At 35.9% G+C, this 17450-nt stretch overlaps 1 protein-coding gene across 14 annotated transcripts in view; it reads right to left on the reverse strand.

The window, feature by feature from the left end:
* LOC136829355 (histone-lysine N-methyltransferase 2C-like) overlaps nt 1–17450 on the reverse strand; it is a 189130-nt gene that overhangs the window by 113384 nt on the left and 58296 nt on the right. For all 14 annotated transcript variants that reach the window (XM_067087796.1, XM_067087799.1, XM_067087798.1 and 11 more), the window contains 6 exons: nt 16427–16583; nt 16147–16255; nt 14148–14311; nt 9053–9190; nt 7952–8104; nt 3710–4697 (listed from right to left, as the gene is read on the reverse strand). In XM_067087796.1, coding sequence (XP_066943897.1) covers nt 3710–4697; nt 7952–8104; nt 9053–9190; nt 14148–14311; nt 16147–16255; nt 16427–16583 — 1709 coding nt within the window. The remainder of the gene's footprint in view (nt 1–3709; nt 4698–7951; nt 8105–9052; nt 9191–14147; nt 14312–16146; nt 16256–16426; nt 16584–17450) is intronic.

A 17450-nucleotide genomic window follows, 5' to 3' on the forward strand; every position in this document is an offset into this window, starting at 1 on the left:
CTTGAAGGGTGAGCAGACAGAATGTGATGAAGGATTAGGCACAGCAGGTAGAGCAGAGGACAAGGAGAAGACAATGTGTTCAAGGAGATAACAGGGTGCCTATGAAGCTCACACTTGCAGGAAGCAAGCAAGGAACTAATCAAAAGAAAAGATCATGAAGGAAAAGCATATGAAGAGGATGAGTAACTTAGCACAGAGAATGAGTCTCTAACTGGAGAACAATGGTGCAAAATACTGGCACAATTAAAGAGGGCAAGAACTCCTCCACAGTTATTTTGCAACTAAACAGCAGGTTGATGGTGGGCTTGGGGTCAATGAAACCTCATGACATGGCTTACGGATACTATTAAACCTAACAGGAAACTGGGCAGAACCACTAGGCAGTGGAATCTCTAAAAAATCAAGCAGGGTCTGAGAAGATGAGACTGCAGAGCTAGAAGCCAGTGAGACTTTAGGAGGAATAGTAGACAGTGAAGGCTGGGGAAGCAAGGATGATAGCAAGTGAGAGCACCAGAAGCAAAGCAGAGCCAAGGCAGGTGTAATAGTCAAAGCTTACACAATAGCTATGGACAAAACAGTAAACAGGCACCCAAGATGGAGGCAAGGGCTGAAGCAAAGTTACAGTATCTAGATACTACAAATTTTTATTTTGTATTTTTCCTAACATACAAACCTGAAGGTCTTCAACATAAGATTTTGCTTGCAGTGTGAGCTGGAACAGCCGTTTAACTTTCAAAGGTACTTAACAACTGACCATAGGGGGTGAAAGCTTCAGTCTTTACATAAGAGAATTACCCTTTGGTGGGTGGATTCTGGGTAAATCTCTGAACAGAATGGTAGTTCTGCTCACCTGGGTCTCTCTTCCTGATCTCGGAGAGCAGAGGAAGGAGTCCCGTGCCTCTGATCTCTTGAACATATGGGATGTTAAACTGTCAGACTTCTGGGCCTTTCGAATTAATGAATTTGTGTCATTAATTCAAAAAGGGCTTGGATGAACCCAGTGTCGGAGACAATAAAAGGCTAAGATAACCAACAGGTTTGTTTTATTGTCAGCACTTCTCTCCCCTTGCTGGATAGAGGGGGCGAGGACTTGCATTTAACAATCTACAGTACTCTAGGTTATAGACAGGGTACTCGCTTATCTAGACTCACCTGCATAATATGCCATTCCAGCATGTGAAGGCTCATCACCTGCCTCTCTGCCCTATACGAGAGGAAGGTGAAAAGAGAAAAGGGAGGAGGCCAGTCACACACACACACACACATATGCTCTCTTTCGCAACCGTACACCTTAGGCGAGATGCTACCTGTCCCTATAGGGGAGCTGGGTGAGCTACACAACTTGTTGAGCACAGGACCCTAGGAAAACATGTCCAAGGACCTATGGGCAATGTCCCAAAGGTAGAGGAAAGTGCACATGGTTTGTTAGGACCACGCTACTGCCCTTAATGCCTGTGGAACCGACCGTTTCGGATCAGCTTGGTAGGAGTGATGCTTTGACTCTTAGTGAGTTTTAGCCGTTTCTGCCAGGTAGTAAGCACTGACTAAAACTGCCTCTTCGAAGAAAGTTTCCTTTTGCTTTGGGGTGTTTCACTTCAATCCCCTGCAGCTAAGAATCTTTTGCGGTGTAAGATTAGTATAGGTATTAGTTAGTTTCTAGCAAGAAGCCCAGACTGTCTTCGGCTTTCCTGTGTATCGTGGCTTTTGTTGGCCAGTGATGGTGCACCTATATAAATTAAAGGGGGGAAAATTTCAGGAGACTCCTCTCATTCTTACCCAAGCAATCCTATCAAAGAACGAATTCTGGTACTAGAAATGGTGACGCCAATGCTGGACTTGGAGCCACTACCTCTGAAATTGGTGTGGCTCGCCCAACGCCACTTGGCATCGCTAACGGTGGACCTGTGTGCTGCAAACCTCAGAACTTGAGAAGCAGATGCCAGACCGAACAGAGGAAGGAGACACTGGACACAGATTCTCACTGCTTTATGACATGTCCCGGTTCCCTGTTACTCCAAGCCACAAGAGAATAAGAAAGGATGTGCCAAGGGCAAGGCAAAAAAAAAAAGGGGCATTGACCCTTCACCCAATACGGGGTAAAAACCCTAACTTAACGAGACTCTCAGGAGCTAGCGCAGAAAAGAAATGAAAAATTAATAATAACAACAATAACATACCATAGAGCTTATGCCAAGTGAACATAAAAAATGACTTCTTTCTATCAAATCTAATGCCCTGAATCGCTGTGAACCTCATTTGGAGTGACTGATCGAAGAGAAGCAGCAGAGGACCTAACCAGTTCCTAAATAGGGAAGCAGACAAGACATGCATCCCTTTAACTTAAGAGACCTACCCTCTAAAGTTGTTCCTACAACCTAACAAACTCTCTCCGTTTGCGATCAATTACTGCAATCTGGTAAACTATGATTCGCACAGTTATCCAGTCATAACCCTTCCCTCAGCACAAAACAGATCATGGGGGTCAATAAAATTGGAACAATTCCTATTGTGGCAGCTCTGACCTTACAGGTTCTTACCAAATAAATATTGAAAAATAAAATAAAAGAGTATCCAAAACCAGACCAACAGAAAACCAAGTAAATTAACAATTTGTTGACCTCCTATCGAAACCAGCAGGCAGAAGTAGGCTGACTGGCTACGAGTGTTTGTACATATTGGTCCCCTGGTGGGGGGTGGGGAAGTAGATAGACTGAAGACGGATAGTCGTAGAAAACCGAGTGTTCTCATTTTTTTGTTTCAACCTGTCAAACTACCACTGGCGCAGAAGTAAAAGCTATATAATGGAGAGGTAAGGTTCATTTCAAAAATACCATTTACAGTAGTGTGTTTAGTTCTTCGAAAGCAAACTCATTTTTCAGTATTAGCATAGGCTACAGTGGTCACATTCAGCATATATGAAATTGAATGTACTTCAAAAGTTCATGTTTGTTGTTCAATAGTGTTTTCACAAAAGGTATGAACACGTAATTATTTTACCATTTTTAGTTATTCAGTATAAAATCAATGGAATGAGTACATTTTTGACACTGTCTTTTCATATGTGTAACTTTCAGTTACTCAGTTCTTTCAGTGTCAGCCTAATCTACTGTGAATAAGTCTGTTGATGGGAAAGATATGCAATTCAATAGAAGAGATTTTTTTTAATTAATATTGAAAATAGCTCAGCAAAAAATCATCTTTTTCCTCTTTATTTTACTATTTACCTGCATTATGGCTGCAGTGCAAAATCACTACCTCTGGGGAATAAGGGTTAAACTGCTTTTGATAAATGTATTCGCATCTATTTTCATTGGCCTACTTGTCTTTGTTTTTACACTGTAGTTTATTTCTTTTGTTTTAGCTTTTCTTTTTCCCACTTAATAGACGTTTGTAAAATCCTGGAAATAAAAACATTTTGATGCTTGAATGACAAGCTTATAAAATAATGGGAACTCATAGAGAATAAGTGCAAAATACAGCACATACTCTCCTAAAGCATCTGTGAACTGAAGAAATATGACACTTGCTCCACAGAAATGACCTTTCCTAACTCTTTTACAAGAACACCAATGCCTCACACACTGTAGTCAGAGGCTTAAGCATACTTCATGTAAATCAAAAGTTTGTACTTAATGAAATCTTACTGTATTCAGACCTACTGAAGAGCAATAACGGATATAAGATGTTATACAGAATATTAAAAACTTACATGGATATTCATTTTTCAAATTGGGCTTGTGCACATTAACATAGAGTACAGCTGCCTTAGTAGCTTTTGCCCCAAGAGACTCGTCTTCCTCTAGACTAAGGCTCTGCGACTGATTGTCACTGGTCCATACTTTTTGAGGCTCAGGTACACTTGGTGTCGACGGCTTGGTTGTGGTTGGAGTTGTAGGATATCCAAGAGGAGAAGACTGAGAATCAGATCGTGACAAAGGACTTGGAAGAGACTGTGGAATAGATGGTGGACAACCAGCTATGGGACTTGGATGGGTGGTAGGCTGCAAAACTGGAGGAGCTGGATGAGGGGCAACAGGGTTGTGCATGGTTATTGGACTTGGTAAACCAACTGGACTTTTAATGGGAGGTACAGAACCGGGCACTTGCAAGGGATTATTCAGAGGAACTGTTGGTAAAGATGGAACAGGAGGGCCAACTGGAAGAAGAGATCCTGTTGTAACAGCTCCAAGAGGTGCAACTGGTGGCTGATTAGGGCGAAGGGTTGAAGCTGCAGGAAGCGTTGGTGCAACAGATGACATTGGCATATTTGCAGTGCTCACTACATTCACAACTGTGTGGTTGGTTGGTGAAACATTGGGAGATACATTTACTTCACTTCCCATACATATCGTACTTCCACCATCAGCACCACTCAATGCCGATGATGCTGGCATTGATGATAATGTAGAATCTTGGCTATCTTCTGTGCTGTCTTCAGGTAAATTTTTCATAATATCTGCCATGTCTTCTAGATTAAATCCAGGACCAAGGATATCAGTAAGCTTAGTTCCATTACCACCTGCACCAGGAACATCAATATTGTCCTGGGAGAGATCTTCATCACCAGTATCATCATCTTTCATAGCATCACTCATGATATCACTTATCAGTATATCAGTGAAGATCTGATCACCACCAGGAGCAAATATTGCATCAATTGCTTCATTATTTTCATCTTCTTCAGCCATCTCCTCATCCTGGTGTAAAGATATAATTAAATATTATTAGCAAAAAATAACAGTAGCTTCAAATACTGCTTTCACAACCACACACAACATAATTTTAATTACTTTTTTCTTTTACAAGCCTATAGGCCTATCATGTATCATATCTGATGGCATATAAGAACAAATTTTCCCCAAAAAATGGCTTGGCTCAAAAAATCACCCCAAGGTCTCATATGCAAAGGTGAGGCATCCTGTAGGATAATGTTATCCCCAACATTCACTACTGTAGTCTAATTTTACCCCAGATGGTCAGTAATACCTAGCCTGAGTCCATGATAACAAGATGGTCAGTATTACCTAGCCTGAGTCCATGACAACAACATCTACTTAAATGAATATTAATACTATTACACAATTATTATTATTATTACAAGTACTGTAAAATAAATTATTCTAAGCACAGTACCAGCAACATTCATTAGTGTTAGCTGGTCCATCGTAACACCTAAATATTCTTCAACACACACACACATGCACAGTTTGGTAGATGTCACTGATAATGCACATTACACCTAAGTTAGCTTCTGACTAATTAATAGGCCTAGAATACTTTTGTAGGCGAAATGTGAATTGTCATACTTGAACTTGCTTACCAAATTTAAGGCTTGTCAAATAATTCTAATAAAGTTTCTTAAAATTAACAACCAATTACTATTTCAAGCAAAACAACAGCAAAAACAACTCCAAGTACTGGCATAAACAACTGAATCAAGAAACAGCTGTTTGTGGATGTTAGTTACAGTAACTATCACACATTTATTCGAGTTGCATTAAAGTTGTTGACCTGTTAAAAACTTCCAAACTCTCAATAGTGACTTTCTTAAGTAAAAAATATATATATATATATATAAATTTTTATTAATCCTTCATGCCATTCAAGTTGCAGGCTGTAGCTGTGGCTAAAGAAACAAATGACTTGCAGGCTGTAAAACAGTCTGGAGTCGGCAAGAGCAACGTCCAAAACTAGCAGTCTCACCTTTAGGTCATTTAACATTTACTGCATTGCTAAATAACAGTAAGCTGTATTTTTTAAATCAACTTTATTAATGGCAGTGAGCATGTCAATAGTATTAAGTCAGCTATCTCATGCCAACACATGGTAACAATGATGTCAGTAAAACTCAATCAGCTGATGATTTTGATAATGTAAACATTACCAGAATGCAAATGGTGCATGTTTGTAATGTTAAACTACATATGACAATAATACTTGCAATATAACCGGGAATACGGTAGGTAAACTAAGTTTTATTTAAATTACCATCATACAGAAAGTGAAATGTGTTTTATCAAAATTAATTTAAATTACCATCATACAGAAAGTGAAATGTTTTATCAAAATTATCATTAAATATAGCTGTTCTAATTGACTTTTGCATGTGGATACAGTTGATATAACAGCCTAACCAGGGACACTAGTTCACACAATCATTATGAGGGCCTACCAAATAAGTCTAAACAAGTCACACCTAAGTGAATCAGGATGACTTAGTTCAGTTGTTGGTGCATCAAACAAGCCTTAAGACTGACGCTCTAACCTCAGCAAAAAAATTTAAGTTTTTGGAGCTTTTTGGTTTATAGAATTTTTGATAAGGGTTTGTAAACCTGTGCACTAAACTTTTTTCCTGAAAATACCCTACTGAAATGAGGGTGCCTAATTTGCCCATGCATCTTATATGCTGCTACATACAGTAATATGATGGAGAAAATAAAAAAACTGTATTAAAAAAGTAACAAAATGCCAAAAGCCTCCATTTCTGGTGTTTACCTAGCCTATATAAAACTTTCATAAAATGAAATTTACTTTATAAATACAAAACCATCATCAACCTGAACCTGGATTCTTAGGTCTTTAGGAATCCTTAACAATCCATTCCAAAATATAAGGAATATAAACATCTGCTGGGTGACTGGCTCTACCATGCAAGAGTGCCTAATTGGACCATGGGTTCAAGTTAGGCAACAACCCCATTGGAGTTTCATTTACATTTGCTCTTACATAAGTCTGTTCATCTTTGGAAAAGAGAGGGGCTATGTCATAGTTGAAGTTTCAAGTCATGGACACATACAACACAGAAAAAGAGCCTATGTATATATCTGAAATTCATTAACATATATAATTCCAATGTGTCCATAATGAAGAGATAATTTTAATTTTGCCTTTTAGAACTCACAGCTCAGTGGAAGTATTTCACATATTTTGCAAGTTTCTTTCCAATTTAATATATTAAAATTCCACTGCAAGTCAAGGAATGACTGTACTTGCCACTGGGTGTAAACTTGAGAATACTTGTGGAAATGATTGCTGAGGACATCAGTAAGGCAATTGAGTGGTTGAAAAATAGACATCCGAGGTTGATACAATTACATGAGCAGCTTGAAATTGAAGGGGAAAATCTGTAAGTGACATAAAGGACTAGAAAAAGCATGCTGGAAAAAAAAAGGGGCAAGGTGGAGATGTAGGGTACTGAAGATTAAGCTACTAAGAGCAATCAAAATTCTTATGATGGAAGTGTGTTAAATTTGTATATGGGGAAAGTGACTGGTTTGATGTAAAAATGGGCTAAAACAAGTGTGTTGCCTCCATGTCTTAACATCTTTAAAGATGGAGTGATGCAAGAAGGCAGAGAATGGGCAGTAGATGTATAAGTAAAATTTTAAGACAAGAATGAATTCTGAAAAGGCTGGTGTTGGCAGAGGACTGTTAACCAAGATTAATGTACAAAAAAGAAAAATTAATACTTCAAAACTCAAAACACATTTTCGTTACAAATCAAGTAATCATGATTTGCTTTTCCTTCACGCTACAGATCACAGTAACGCAACTTGTAATCAAAATTTAGATGCTTCTTCACATAGAAGTGAAAATCAGTAAAGCAACAAACAATGGGAATGAAGTACACCAACACGTGAAAAAATGGGGGGAAGGGGGGGGAATACCATGAATTAACAGCAAGGGAAGAAACAACACAATTAAAATCAGCTATGTCTAGGGAACAACTTGCTAACACCTAGGTAGACAGAAGAGTTAGTTAGTTATAAATGATTTGTTTAACCAGACCTAAATAAGAGTCTTGGTTAACTAAACGCCAAGGTCCATAGGTACACATGAGCAGTGCTGCCTGTTATCCAGAAAACAATCTTTTTTATAATAGGGAGTGGATGCCCACAAAATGAGACTAATGTAAATTATAGGTTTGTACACCAAACTACTATTAACTCACATTTTCTTTTTTATCCATGCTGTCTTTTCTCTCTTGTGTTAGGGTCTCATCAGCTTTTATATGCTGTGGAGAAGATGGCTTGACTTGTTGACTTGCTCCTTCTACACGACCTTGTTGTTTGTTCTGGGCAGCTTGAACTAATTGGACCTCATCCTGTTGTTAGAATACATCAAGGTGAGATAACATACAACTTTTGTTACACACCTCTTAAAAGAGGGAGAGGGAGAGGTAAAATTCTTCAGGCACTATGTTGCAATACTTAAGATTATTTGCAAGGAGCAAAAATTCTTTTGGTACTACAAAAGCACACTTAAGTCATTACATTAAAAAGTGAATGAATGGGTTGTAAAATAGGAAACTAAAGCCACATTAAAAAAGCCTTAAACTGAAGATGACTAAAATGGACTCTACTCTGGAAAGTACTCAGTAAAAAAAATCACTTTAATAAAAAGACTGAAAACTATTAAAAATGCCACACTTCTAAGTCAATGGAAGTTTCTGTATGCAGTAACCTCAACTTATCAGTTTTATTATTAGGGAAATATCCAGGCTACCATTTTAAATATAAAAGTACAGGCAGTCCCCAGTTATCGGCGGGGTTCCGTTACTGACAGCGTGACGATAACCGAAAATCGGTGTTAATAGCACTGATTCCTGGTTATCAGCGATGATAATCGGGAATTGGTGTCGAAAATCCGGTTATCGTCGTTGCTAGACAAGCGCCATAAAACCAGATCGCCAATAACCATAACTGCCTGTATTGTGCTGATAAATTTCTTAAAACTGAAATAACATAGTTTAGTTTAGACTAGAGATTATATGGAATTACAGTATGCTGTGAGTTATCTTGAATATTCAATTACAAGCTAAACTACTGTCTTTGTTACTTGTACGACTTGGTTTCCTGTCAGAAAATCTGAACCCCAAAACATCTGATAAGGTAAGTCTTTCTTTGAGCATTAATGTAGAATTATAAAATCTGTTGAAAATACAAAAACATGAAGCTTGCAATGTAAAAACTTATTTCATAACTTAAATTAATGAATATTAAATACTATAATACAAATTTCTTGTTAAGCACACATGAAAAAAATATTTCACCTTTGACAATGTTATAGCTGATTTGGGTTTCTGAGGGTCAAAAACATCTTCATCTAGCTCTTCATCCAAGCCATTTATCTGTTTCATTTCCTCTTCCAGATTGCTGGTGTCCATGAGATTTCGACCAAAAAAGGCTTCCTGGAATATATACTTTTCTTTAGAAGGCCAAGCTACTTGGAATAGTTTCACATTACATAAAAACAACTGCTTAACTATATGTAATGAGCAAATCATCCATGATATACAGTACAGTAAACACGCCCGTATTCACGTTCTCACCTATCTACGGATTTCTCTATGGAACATATAAACGCATTATTCGCTGAAAATTTGCCCATTCGCGGTCTTTTTCACTGAGAAATATTCACTAATTACTGTATTTTCATATAATTTTCATGACTAAATGAACTTTTTGTGATAAAACTATTAAAATACTCAGGTACCCAGGTACTGCTCGAGTATAATTTGCCTTATGACAATTTGATTTTGCGATGGGATAAGCAATTAATACCGATACAACATTTATAAAATATTTTTAAATTTTGTGCGGGTGCAGGCAGCAGCGTACAATCAGGCAGTGAAAGAGATCAAATTACAATATACCAACTTCTTTTCCTCCATCTCTTTATCCCATCTTCTAGTTAAAAAAGTAAAAGAGAATGATAAAAGTATTGTTGGTAACATTATACTCGTGTAAATGCGTACAGCCATAAACAACCGAACGAGAAACACTTGTTTTGCTTATATCTGAATCGGATAACAATAACCGTTTCGCTTGCATTTCAACCATCAAACAGTAGTCGACAATTACTGTAGTTATGTTACAAATGATGTTAAGTAGAATACGACTACTGTAATATATTTTTACATCAAACCCTTATTCGGTATGAATAAAAGATCGGCAAGGAAATATACTGTACAGCTAAATTTAAGCTGCAAGTTGTAGCTAAAGCTGAGAAAACAATGTGCAAGCTGCTAATGACTATAAATTATTGTACACAGGCAACATGGATGAAACTTGACCATAATTAAAATTGGAGAGAAAGTATTGTAATCAAGATTACTGGGCATGAAAGAACACATATTACTGCTGTTTTTCTGCCAATAAATGATAAATATGTAAAGCTCATATTATGATGAAATCAAGTGAAAATAGCTAGCGGAATCTTGAGTTTTTTCTTACGCAAAACAAACATGCCACCAAACGGCCAACATCATCTATTAACAAAAAAAATAGCTAAATTAATTTCACAACGAGACATATTTAAGTTATATTACAACTTAAAAACACTTCACATAATGAAAAATAACCTTGCCACATATAAATAAAGTATCTAGAGATTCATTTACCTAAACTAAATGCAAGAAAAGAGCTCTGAACTGAGTTAAATACAGTGAAATAAATTTACCACATAATCGATTTCCAAACCAGAACATTGTTCTCTATGATCACAATTTATAATATAAAAGCAATATAAGAATATATACAATTGATCTCTATGGTCACAATTTATAATACAAAAGCAATATAAGAATATACACAATATTATTGGATACAGTGAATTATAGCATAACATTTTAAAAGATCCATGGAAAAGATGCATATTCGTTATGTTGATGTTTGTATAATAGAATATTAACCCTTAAACGCCTACTGGACGTATCATACGTCGACTAAAATTGTCTTTTGGGTGCCAAGTGGACGTACCGTACGTCGACTACAAAAAATTTCAACTTTCGGTCAACTTTGACTCGACTGAAATGGTAAAAAAATGCAATTGTAAGCTAAAACTCTTACATTCTAGTAATATTCAATCATGTACCTTCATTTTGCAACAAATTGGAAGTCTCTAGCACAATATTTCGATTTATGGTGAATTTTTGAAAAAAAACTTTTTTCTTACGCCCTTGCGGTAACTCGGCCGAAAATTTCAGAAATTCTTTTGTCATTTTGTCGTAATTTTTGCAATGTTCTATATTAGCCGTTACATAAAGTTTTATGTATGAAAATGTGCGCAATTTCATGTACAATACAACAGAAAATAACTCATGGTTGTAGCTTTTATCAGTTTTGAAATATTTTCATATAAATCACGAAAACTGCCAAAATTTCAACCTTCGGTCAACTTTGACTCGACCGAAATGGTCAAAAAGTGCAATTGTAAGCTAAAACTCTTACATTCTAGTAATATTCAATCATTATTTACCTTCATTTTGCAACCAATTGGAAGTCTCTAGCACAATATTTCGATTTATGGTGAATTTTTGAAAAAACTTTTTCCTTGCGTCTGCGCAGAAATTCTTTTGTCACGTTGTCGTAATGTTTGCACTGTTTTATATTAGTCGTTACATAAAGTTTTATATATGGAAATGTGCGCAATTTCATGTAGAATACAACAGAAAATAACTCATGGTTGTAGCTTTTATCAGTTTTGAAATATTTTCATATAAATCACGATAACTGCCAAAATTTCAAGCTTTTCAGTCAACTTTAACTCGACTGAAATGGTAAAAATGCAATTATAAGCTAAAACTCTTACATTCTAGTAATATTCAATCATGTACCTTCATTTTGCAACAAACTGGAAGTCTCTAGCACAATATTTCGATTTATGGTGAATTTCTGAAAAATAAAAACTTTTTCCTTACGTCTGTGCGCGTAACTCGGCCGAACATCTCAGAAATTCTTTCGCCATGTTGTCGTAATGTTTGCATCGTTTACATTAGTCGTTACATAAACTTTTATATATGAAAATGTGCGCAATTTCATGTAGAATACAACAGAAGATAGCTCATGGTTGTAGCTTTTATCAGTTTTGAAATATTTTCACATAAATCACGATAACTGCCAAAATTTCAACCTTCGGTCAACTTTAACTCGACCGAAATGGTAAAAATGCAATTGTAAGCTAAAACTCTTACATTCTAGTAATATTCAATCGTTTACCTTCATTTTGCAATAAATTGGAAGTCTCTAGCACAATATTTCGATTTATGGTGAATTTTTGAAAAAACATTTTCCTTACGTCTCATGCGTAACTCGGCCCGAACATCTCAGAATTTCTTTCGTCTCGTTGTCGTAATATTTGCACCATTTTATATTAGTCGTTACATAAAGTTTTATATATGAAAATGTGCGCAATTTCATGTACAATACAACAGAAAATAACTCATGGTTGTAGCTTTTATCAGTTTTGAAATATTTTCATATAAATCACGATAAATAGAAAAAATTCGACTTTCCGTCAACTTTAACTTGACCGAAATGGTCAAAAACTGCAATTGTAAGCTAAAACACTTACAGTCTAGTAATATTCAATCAATTAGCTTCATTTTTCAACAAACAGGAAGTCTCTAGCACAATATTTCGATTTATGGTGAATTTTTGAAAAAAACATTTTTTTACGCCCGCACGTTACGAATTCATGCATCATTTTGTGATAATATTTTCTCTGTGTTGCTTTGATCGTTTTACAATTTGTTTATATACCAAAATCATCGCAATTTAGTGTACAATACAACTAAAAAAAATTAACTCATTAGCTTTAACCGTTGTGTGCTTACAGCGCGATTTGTATACAATTATATGTTTTTTTTTTTGCTGTCATATATTCCAATATTTATATATGATAATGATATTTTTTTTCATTTCTGATGGTTGCATACTAAACTTCAGGCATTGACAAAAAAACGGAGCCAAAAATGAACTCTTAATCTTAAAAACTAAGCGTGCTGTGATTTTTTGAAAAAAACTTTTTTTCCGCTTCGGCGCTAACTCACCGAACGCCGCCAGCATACGGGAGACGTTTTTGTAAATAGAGGCTCGGCGTTTAAGGGTTAATATGCGAATACAGAGTACAGTATAATGTAGGCTAGGTTACTGTATATGTATATGATATACCATAGTGTAGGCTAACCGAATTCTTGTTTGTTATTCAATTTCTCTTTGTACTGAATTATCATAAGCCACTCTGCATGAACCTCCAGACTTAGCTGATATTAATAATTACTATACAGGGTATATAGAGAGTATACTTTATAGCATAGGCTAGGCTACCATAATGTATTCATGGTACTGAATACCGTAGTGTAGGCTAGGCTATATTCAAGATGTTTTTTCCAACAAACGATGGGTTTTTTGGAACCTAACCCCATCGTAAGTAGAATAATATCTGTATAGGCATTTTTAGTTTTTTTTTTTTTTTGTGTTTGAACTATCAAAATAGGCAGTTCTAAGTGTTTTTAGAAGGGTTCTAAGTATTCACAGATTTTAGCTATTCACGTGGTGGTGTGGTACACATCCCCTGCGAATACAGGGGGTTTACTATAGTACCTCAGACTTTGAACTTAATCTGTTCCAGAAGGCTGGTCGAAATGCAATTTGTTCGAAATATGAAACAAATTTCTCCATAAAAAATAAAGGGAATCAGGATAATTCATTCCAGCCCACCCAAAAAGTCTCCCTTTTACAATTTTTTCTATTAATAATGTGTTCAAAAGATAAATTAAGAGTGTAAAGTAATAAGACAGTACGCTATACGAAGTAAAATTTTCGAAAAATTTTGCTTCTGTGTACGAGCTAAAAATTTGATTTACAAACTGTTTAGTGAAAATGGGATGGGCCAACTGGGAATGAGGGAAGACAGACGGGATCCCCTTGGGGAAACCGAAATGGCTAATAACAAAATCAATATTATTCACATTTTGCAAGGATAATCAAAGGAATTGAGTGTGTCTGTGTGCGTATATGTTAGAGAGAGAGAGAAAGAGACAGACAGTGAGTAATCAGCATCCAGCAGATGTAAAAAAATCCCTCATGCATATGTGACCGTCGATGTCTTAACACTTGGATCTTGAGCGCAAGAAGGGGATTATGCCAAAATACATGAACTTACTGTTGGCAAACGGCAGAATTTAAAGTTTTGATCATAGATAAATTCATGTATCATATACAGTACATTGTAGGTATGTACAGCCAACTTCCCATTTCACAAAACTTTAGCTGTATGCCAACCATGCACTTACATGCCACAAGCACTTACACATTTGAGTTGAGAAACTTATTCATTGTTCAAAGAAAACAGTTAAATCTTACCTGAATGTAGGATGGAAACTTCTCTAACAATTTTATTTTCTTCTTTGTTCGCCAATTACTTCTTTTCCTTCTTAATTCTAACACCTGCGGGTCTAATGCAGCTTCTTCTTTAGCCTTTTCCTCGTCCTTCTTCCCTCTGGCTCGAACTTGGAAACCCCCAATGCCTAAGAGATTGAGATGATTGTGAAATGAAGAAAATCCGCTGAATCTAAGTATAACGGAAAAATATAATGAAGCCCCTCACTGTCCAATGAACATTTAAAGAAACCACAAACCAAAAACAGTAAAATTCATTGTATTGAATATTTAATCTACAGGAACTCAAGCAACCAGCACATTTCCCTCCAACTGCCCTGAAATCAAGAATTATCTAGAGAGAGCAAAAGAGAATGAATGTTTATTTCTTTCTAAATAAATGTAAAAATATATTTGCTTTTCCATTTCCATGGACAGCTTTTTTTTTTACTCCTTTTCAAGCAAAATAATGTATATAGAAAATATATTACGAGTCATGGGTTTTGAATATGTGCAAGTGTGATGGAGAAGAAAAATAAATGAGGCTGATTGGTTTAAGGCTGTTTTGGCACTTGTTGACACAAAGATGAAAGGACAAGTGTAATCCATGGATGGGAAGGACAAAGACTGCATTTAAGGTAGCTGAGGTGTAGAGCTATGTGAAAGATTACATATGTGGGCCAGGAGGTCTTTGGATAAAGGTGAGAATCTGTGTTAGAGAGAGAGAGAGAGAGAGAGAGAGAGAGAGAGAGAGAGAGAGAGAGAGAGAGAGAGAGAGAGAGAGAGAGAGAGAGAGAGAGATTGACTGATTTTGTGCACATGTAGCAGAAATGGAAAAGAATGACAGAGAAAGCCTCTTAAAAGTCTGAATCTATGGCAGACAGAGAAAGCTTCTTAAAAGTCTGAATCTACACCAGACTGTGTTTGTAGAAAAAAAGGTGCATTTGCTAGTCAATTTTAACACAAAGGTGGACACAGAGAAAGAGATGGCATAGTTGGCGGTACGAAGTTCATGAGTAAATGAGGATGGAGACAATATTGTTAAAATGAGTTTGGAAAGAAGTCTGTCAGAAAAACCCAAATTAAATTCTCAATTGTACTTGGGAATTGAGTGCCTAGGATTTGTGAAAGCTATTGTGGACTACTTCTGAGAATGGGCTGTAGAAAATTTTTTTTCGAAAAACCACAAATTGTGAGCTCTTTATGGGTTTGTATGAGAAAAACGTATTTCTTAAAAATCTGATTTATTTAAAAGAAAGTGACATGTATTGAAACAGATGAATAGGAAAGTAACTGGTTTGGTGTAACAGTGGGTTTTAGGCATGTTTTGTGTAAGTAGCTTATATAAAAATTACACTTCATCATAATGCCAGTGCTAGTGAATGTGAGAAATAATGTATCTCTTGACAGATAAAAGTAAAAATAGTGATGGTATAAACCAAAGCATTAAGAGAATGAATCAAAGTTTAAGACAGACATGAACAATAGCTAACACATTTCAAAAACAAGAGAAGAAACAGTTGAAGAAGACCCAGTTATTAGGGAGTGTGAAAGATGCTTGGATGAAATATAACATTTGATAGAGCAATGTGTGATGTGCAAATAAATACATAAGTACGAGTGAAGATTTATACAGCTGTAATAGTTGGTCCTGATTCATGTTATTGAAGGAGGGGCTCTGTGGAGGGTCAAAAATAGTTGGACAAATGAGAATTACCACATTGGAGACAATTTTACAATGTTGGGAACAACCTTATTTATTTCTTGTAAGAGTAGAATATAAAACAAGGCAATAAGGGAGAGGAAAGAGTAGACATGAGAAAAGTAGGGAGCAAGATTTATGGTTTGGATACGTTACTTTACTTGTAGGTTACCCAAGAAAGTTGTTTTATATAATACAATTTAAATTTCAATTAACTTTCAAATAAAGAAAAATATTCAACTTTTACTCTTAAGAAAAAGATGAATCAACTGCAGTACTCACCCAAGGTCTTAATGTTTCTGTATCTTCGTTTTCTCAAAGTGTAAGTGCCTGGTTCCGGCCCAGGTAAGGTATAAAAACCATCAGGTAAGTCAGGTGGTGTTCCATCCTCCTAAGTACAGCAAGAGTAAGAATTTTACCTGGTTAATCTAACACTTCATATCTAAATAATGGTCAATTGCTAATCTCATATTTCTTTAGCAAGGTACAGATTATCAGTCTGTAACATGTTCAAAAAATAAGAATGAAAAAGACAAAAATAAATCCCAAAAATAAATCCTACCTTCGCCTGTAATACTGTGCCTTCCTTCATTCCATAAACCCAATGCCTCGGTTCATCATCCAGCTTCTCTTCATCGTCATCATCATCATCGTCTACATCACGGCTCCCGCTGCTATCAATAGATGGGCCACGACTGGTTCGAACAGTCTTCGGATTTCTATTACAATGACAACAACATAATAACGGTATTTTCATAATAAAATTAAGTGTCATATAAACTTACCAAGTAATACACAGCTATACAGTTAACCCCCCAATTCGTGTTCCCACAATTCGCAGACTCACCTATCTGCAGATTTCTCTATGGAACATATATACGCATTATTTGCGGAAAATTTGCCCATTCGTGGTATTTTTCACTGAGAAATATTCACTAATTACTGTATTTTTATATAATTTTCATGATTAAATGCACTTTTTGTGATAAAACTAATAAAATACTCAGGTACCCCAGGTACTGCTCGAGTTACAATAATTCGATTTTGCAATTGGGTAAGCAATACAACAATATTTGTAAAATATTTTTAAATTTTGTGCGGGTGCAGGCAGCAGAGTACAATCAGGCAGCGAGGGACCAAATTACAATAGACCAACTTTTTTCCTCCATCTCTTTATCCCATCTTTTAATTAAAAAAGTAAGAGAGAATGATAAAAGTATTGTTAGCAACATTATACTCTTGCACAAATGCGTACAGCCATAAACAACCGAACAAGAAACTGTTGTTTTACTTATAACCAAATCGGATAACAACAGCTGTTCTGCTTATATTTCAACCATTGTACGGGTACTAAACAATTATCATAGTTATGTTACAAATGACATTAAGTAGAATATGACTGATATATTTTTACATTATACCCTTATTCGCTAAAGATAAAAGATCGGCAAGGAAATATACTGCTAAATTTAAGCTGCAAGTTGTAGCTGAAGCTGTGAAAACAATATTCAAGCTGCTAATGACTATAAATTATTGTGCATCGGCAACATGGATGAAACTCGACCGTAATTAAAACTGGAGAGAAA

Source organism: Macrobrachium rosenbergii, chromosome 44 (genome assembly GCF_040412425.1).
Source record: "Macrobrachium rosenbergii isolate ZJJX-2024 chromosome 44, ASM4041242v1, whole genome shotgun sequence".
NCBI lineage: Eukaryota > Metazoa > Arthropoda > Malacostraca > Decapoda > Palaemonidae > Macrobrachium > Macrobrachium rosenbergii.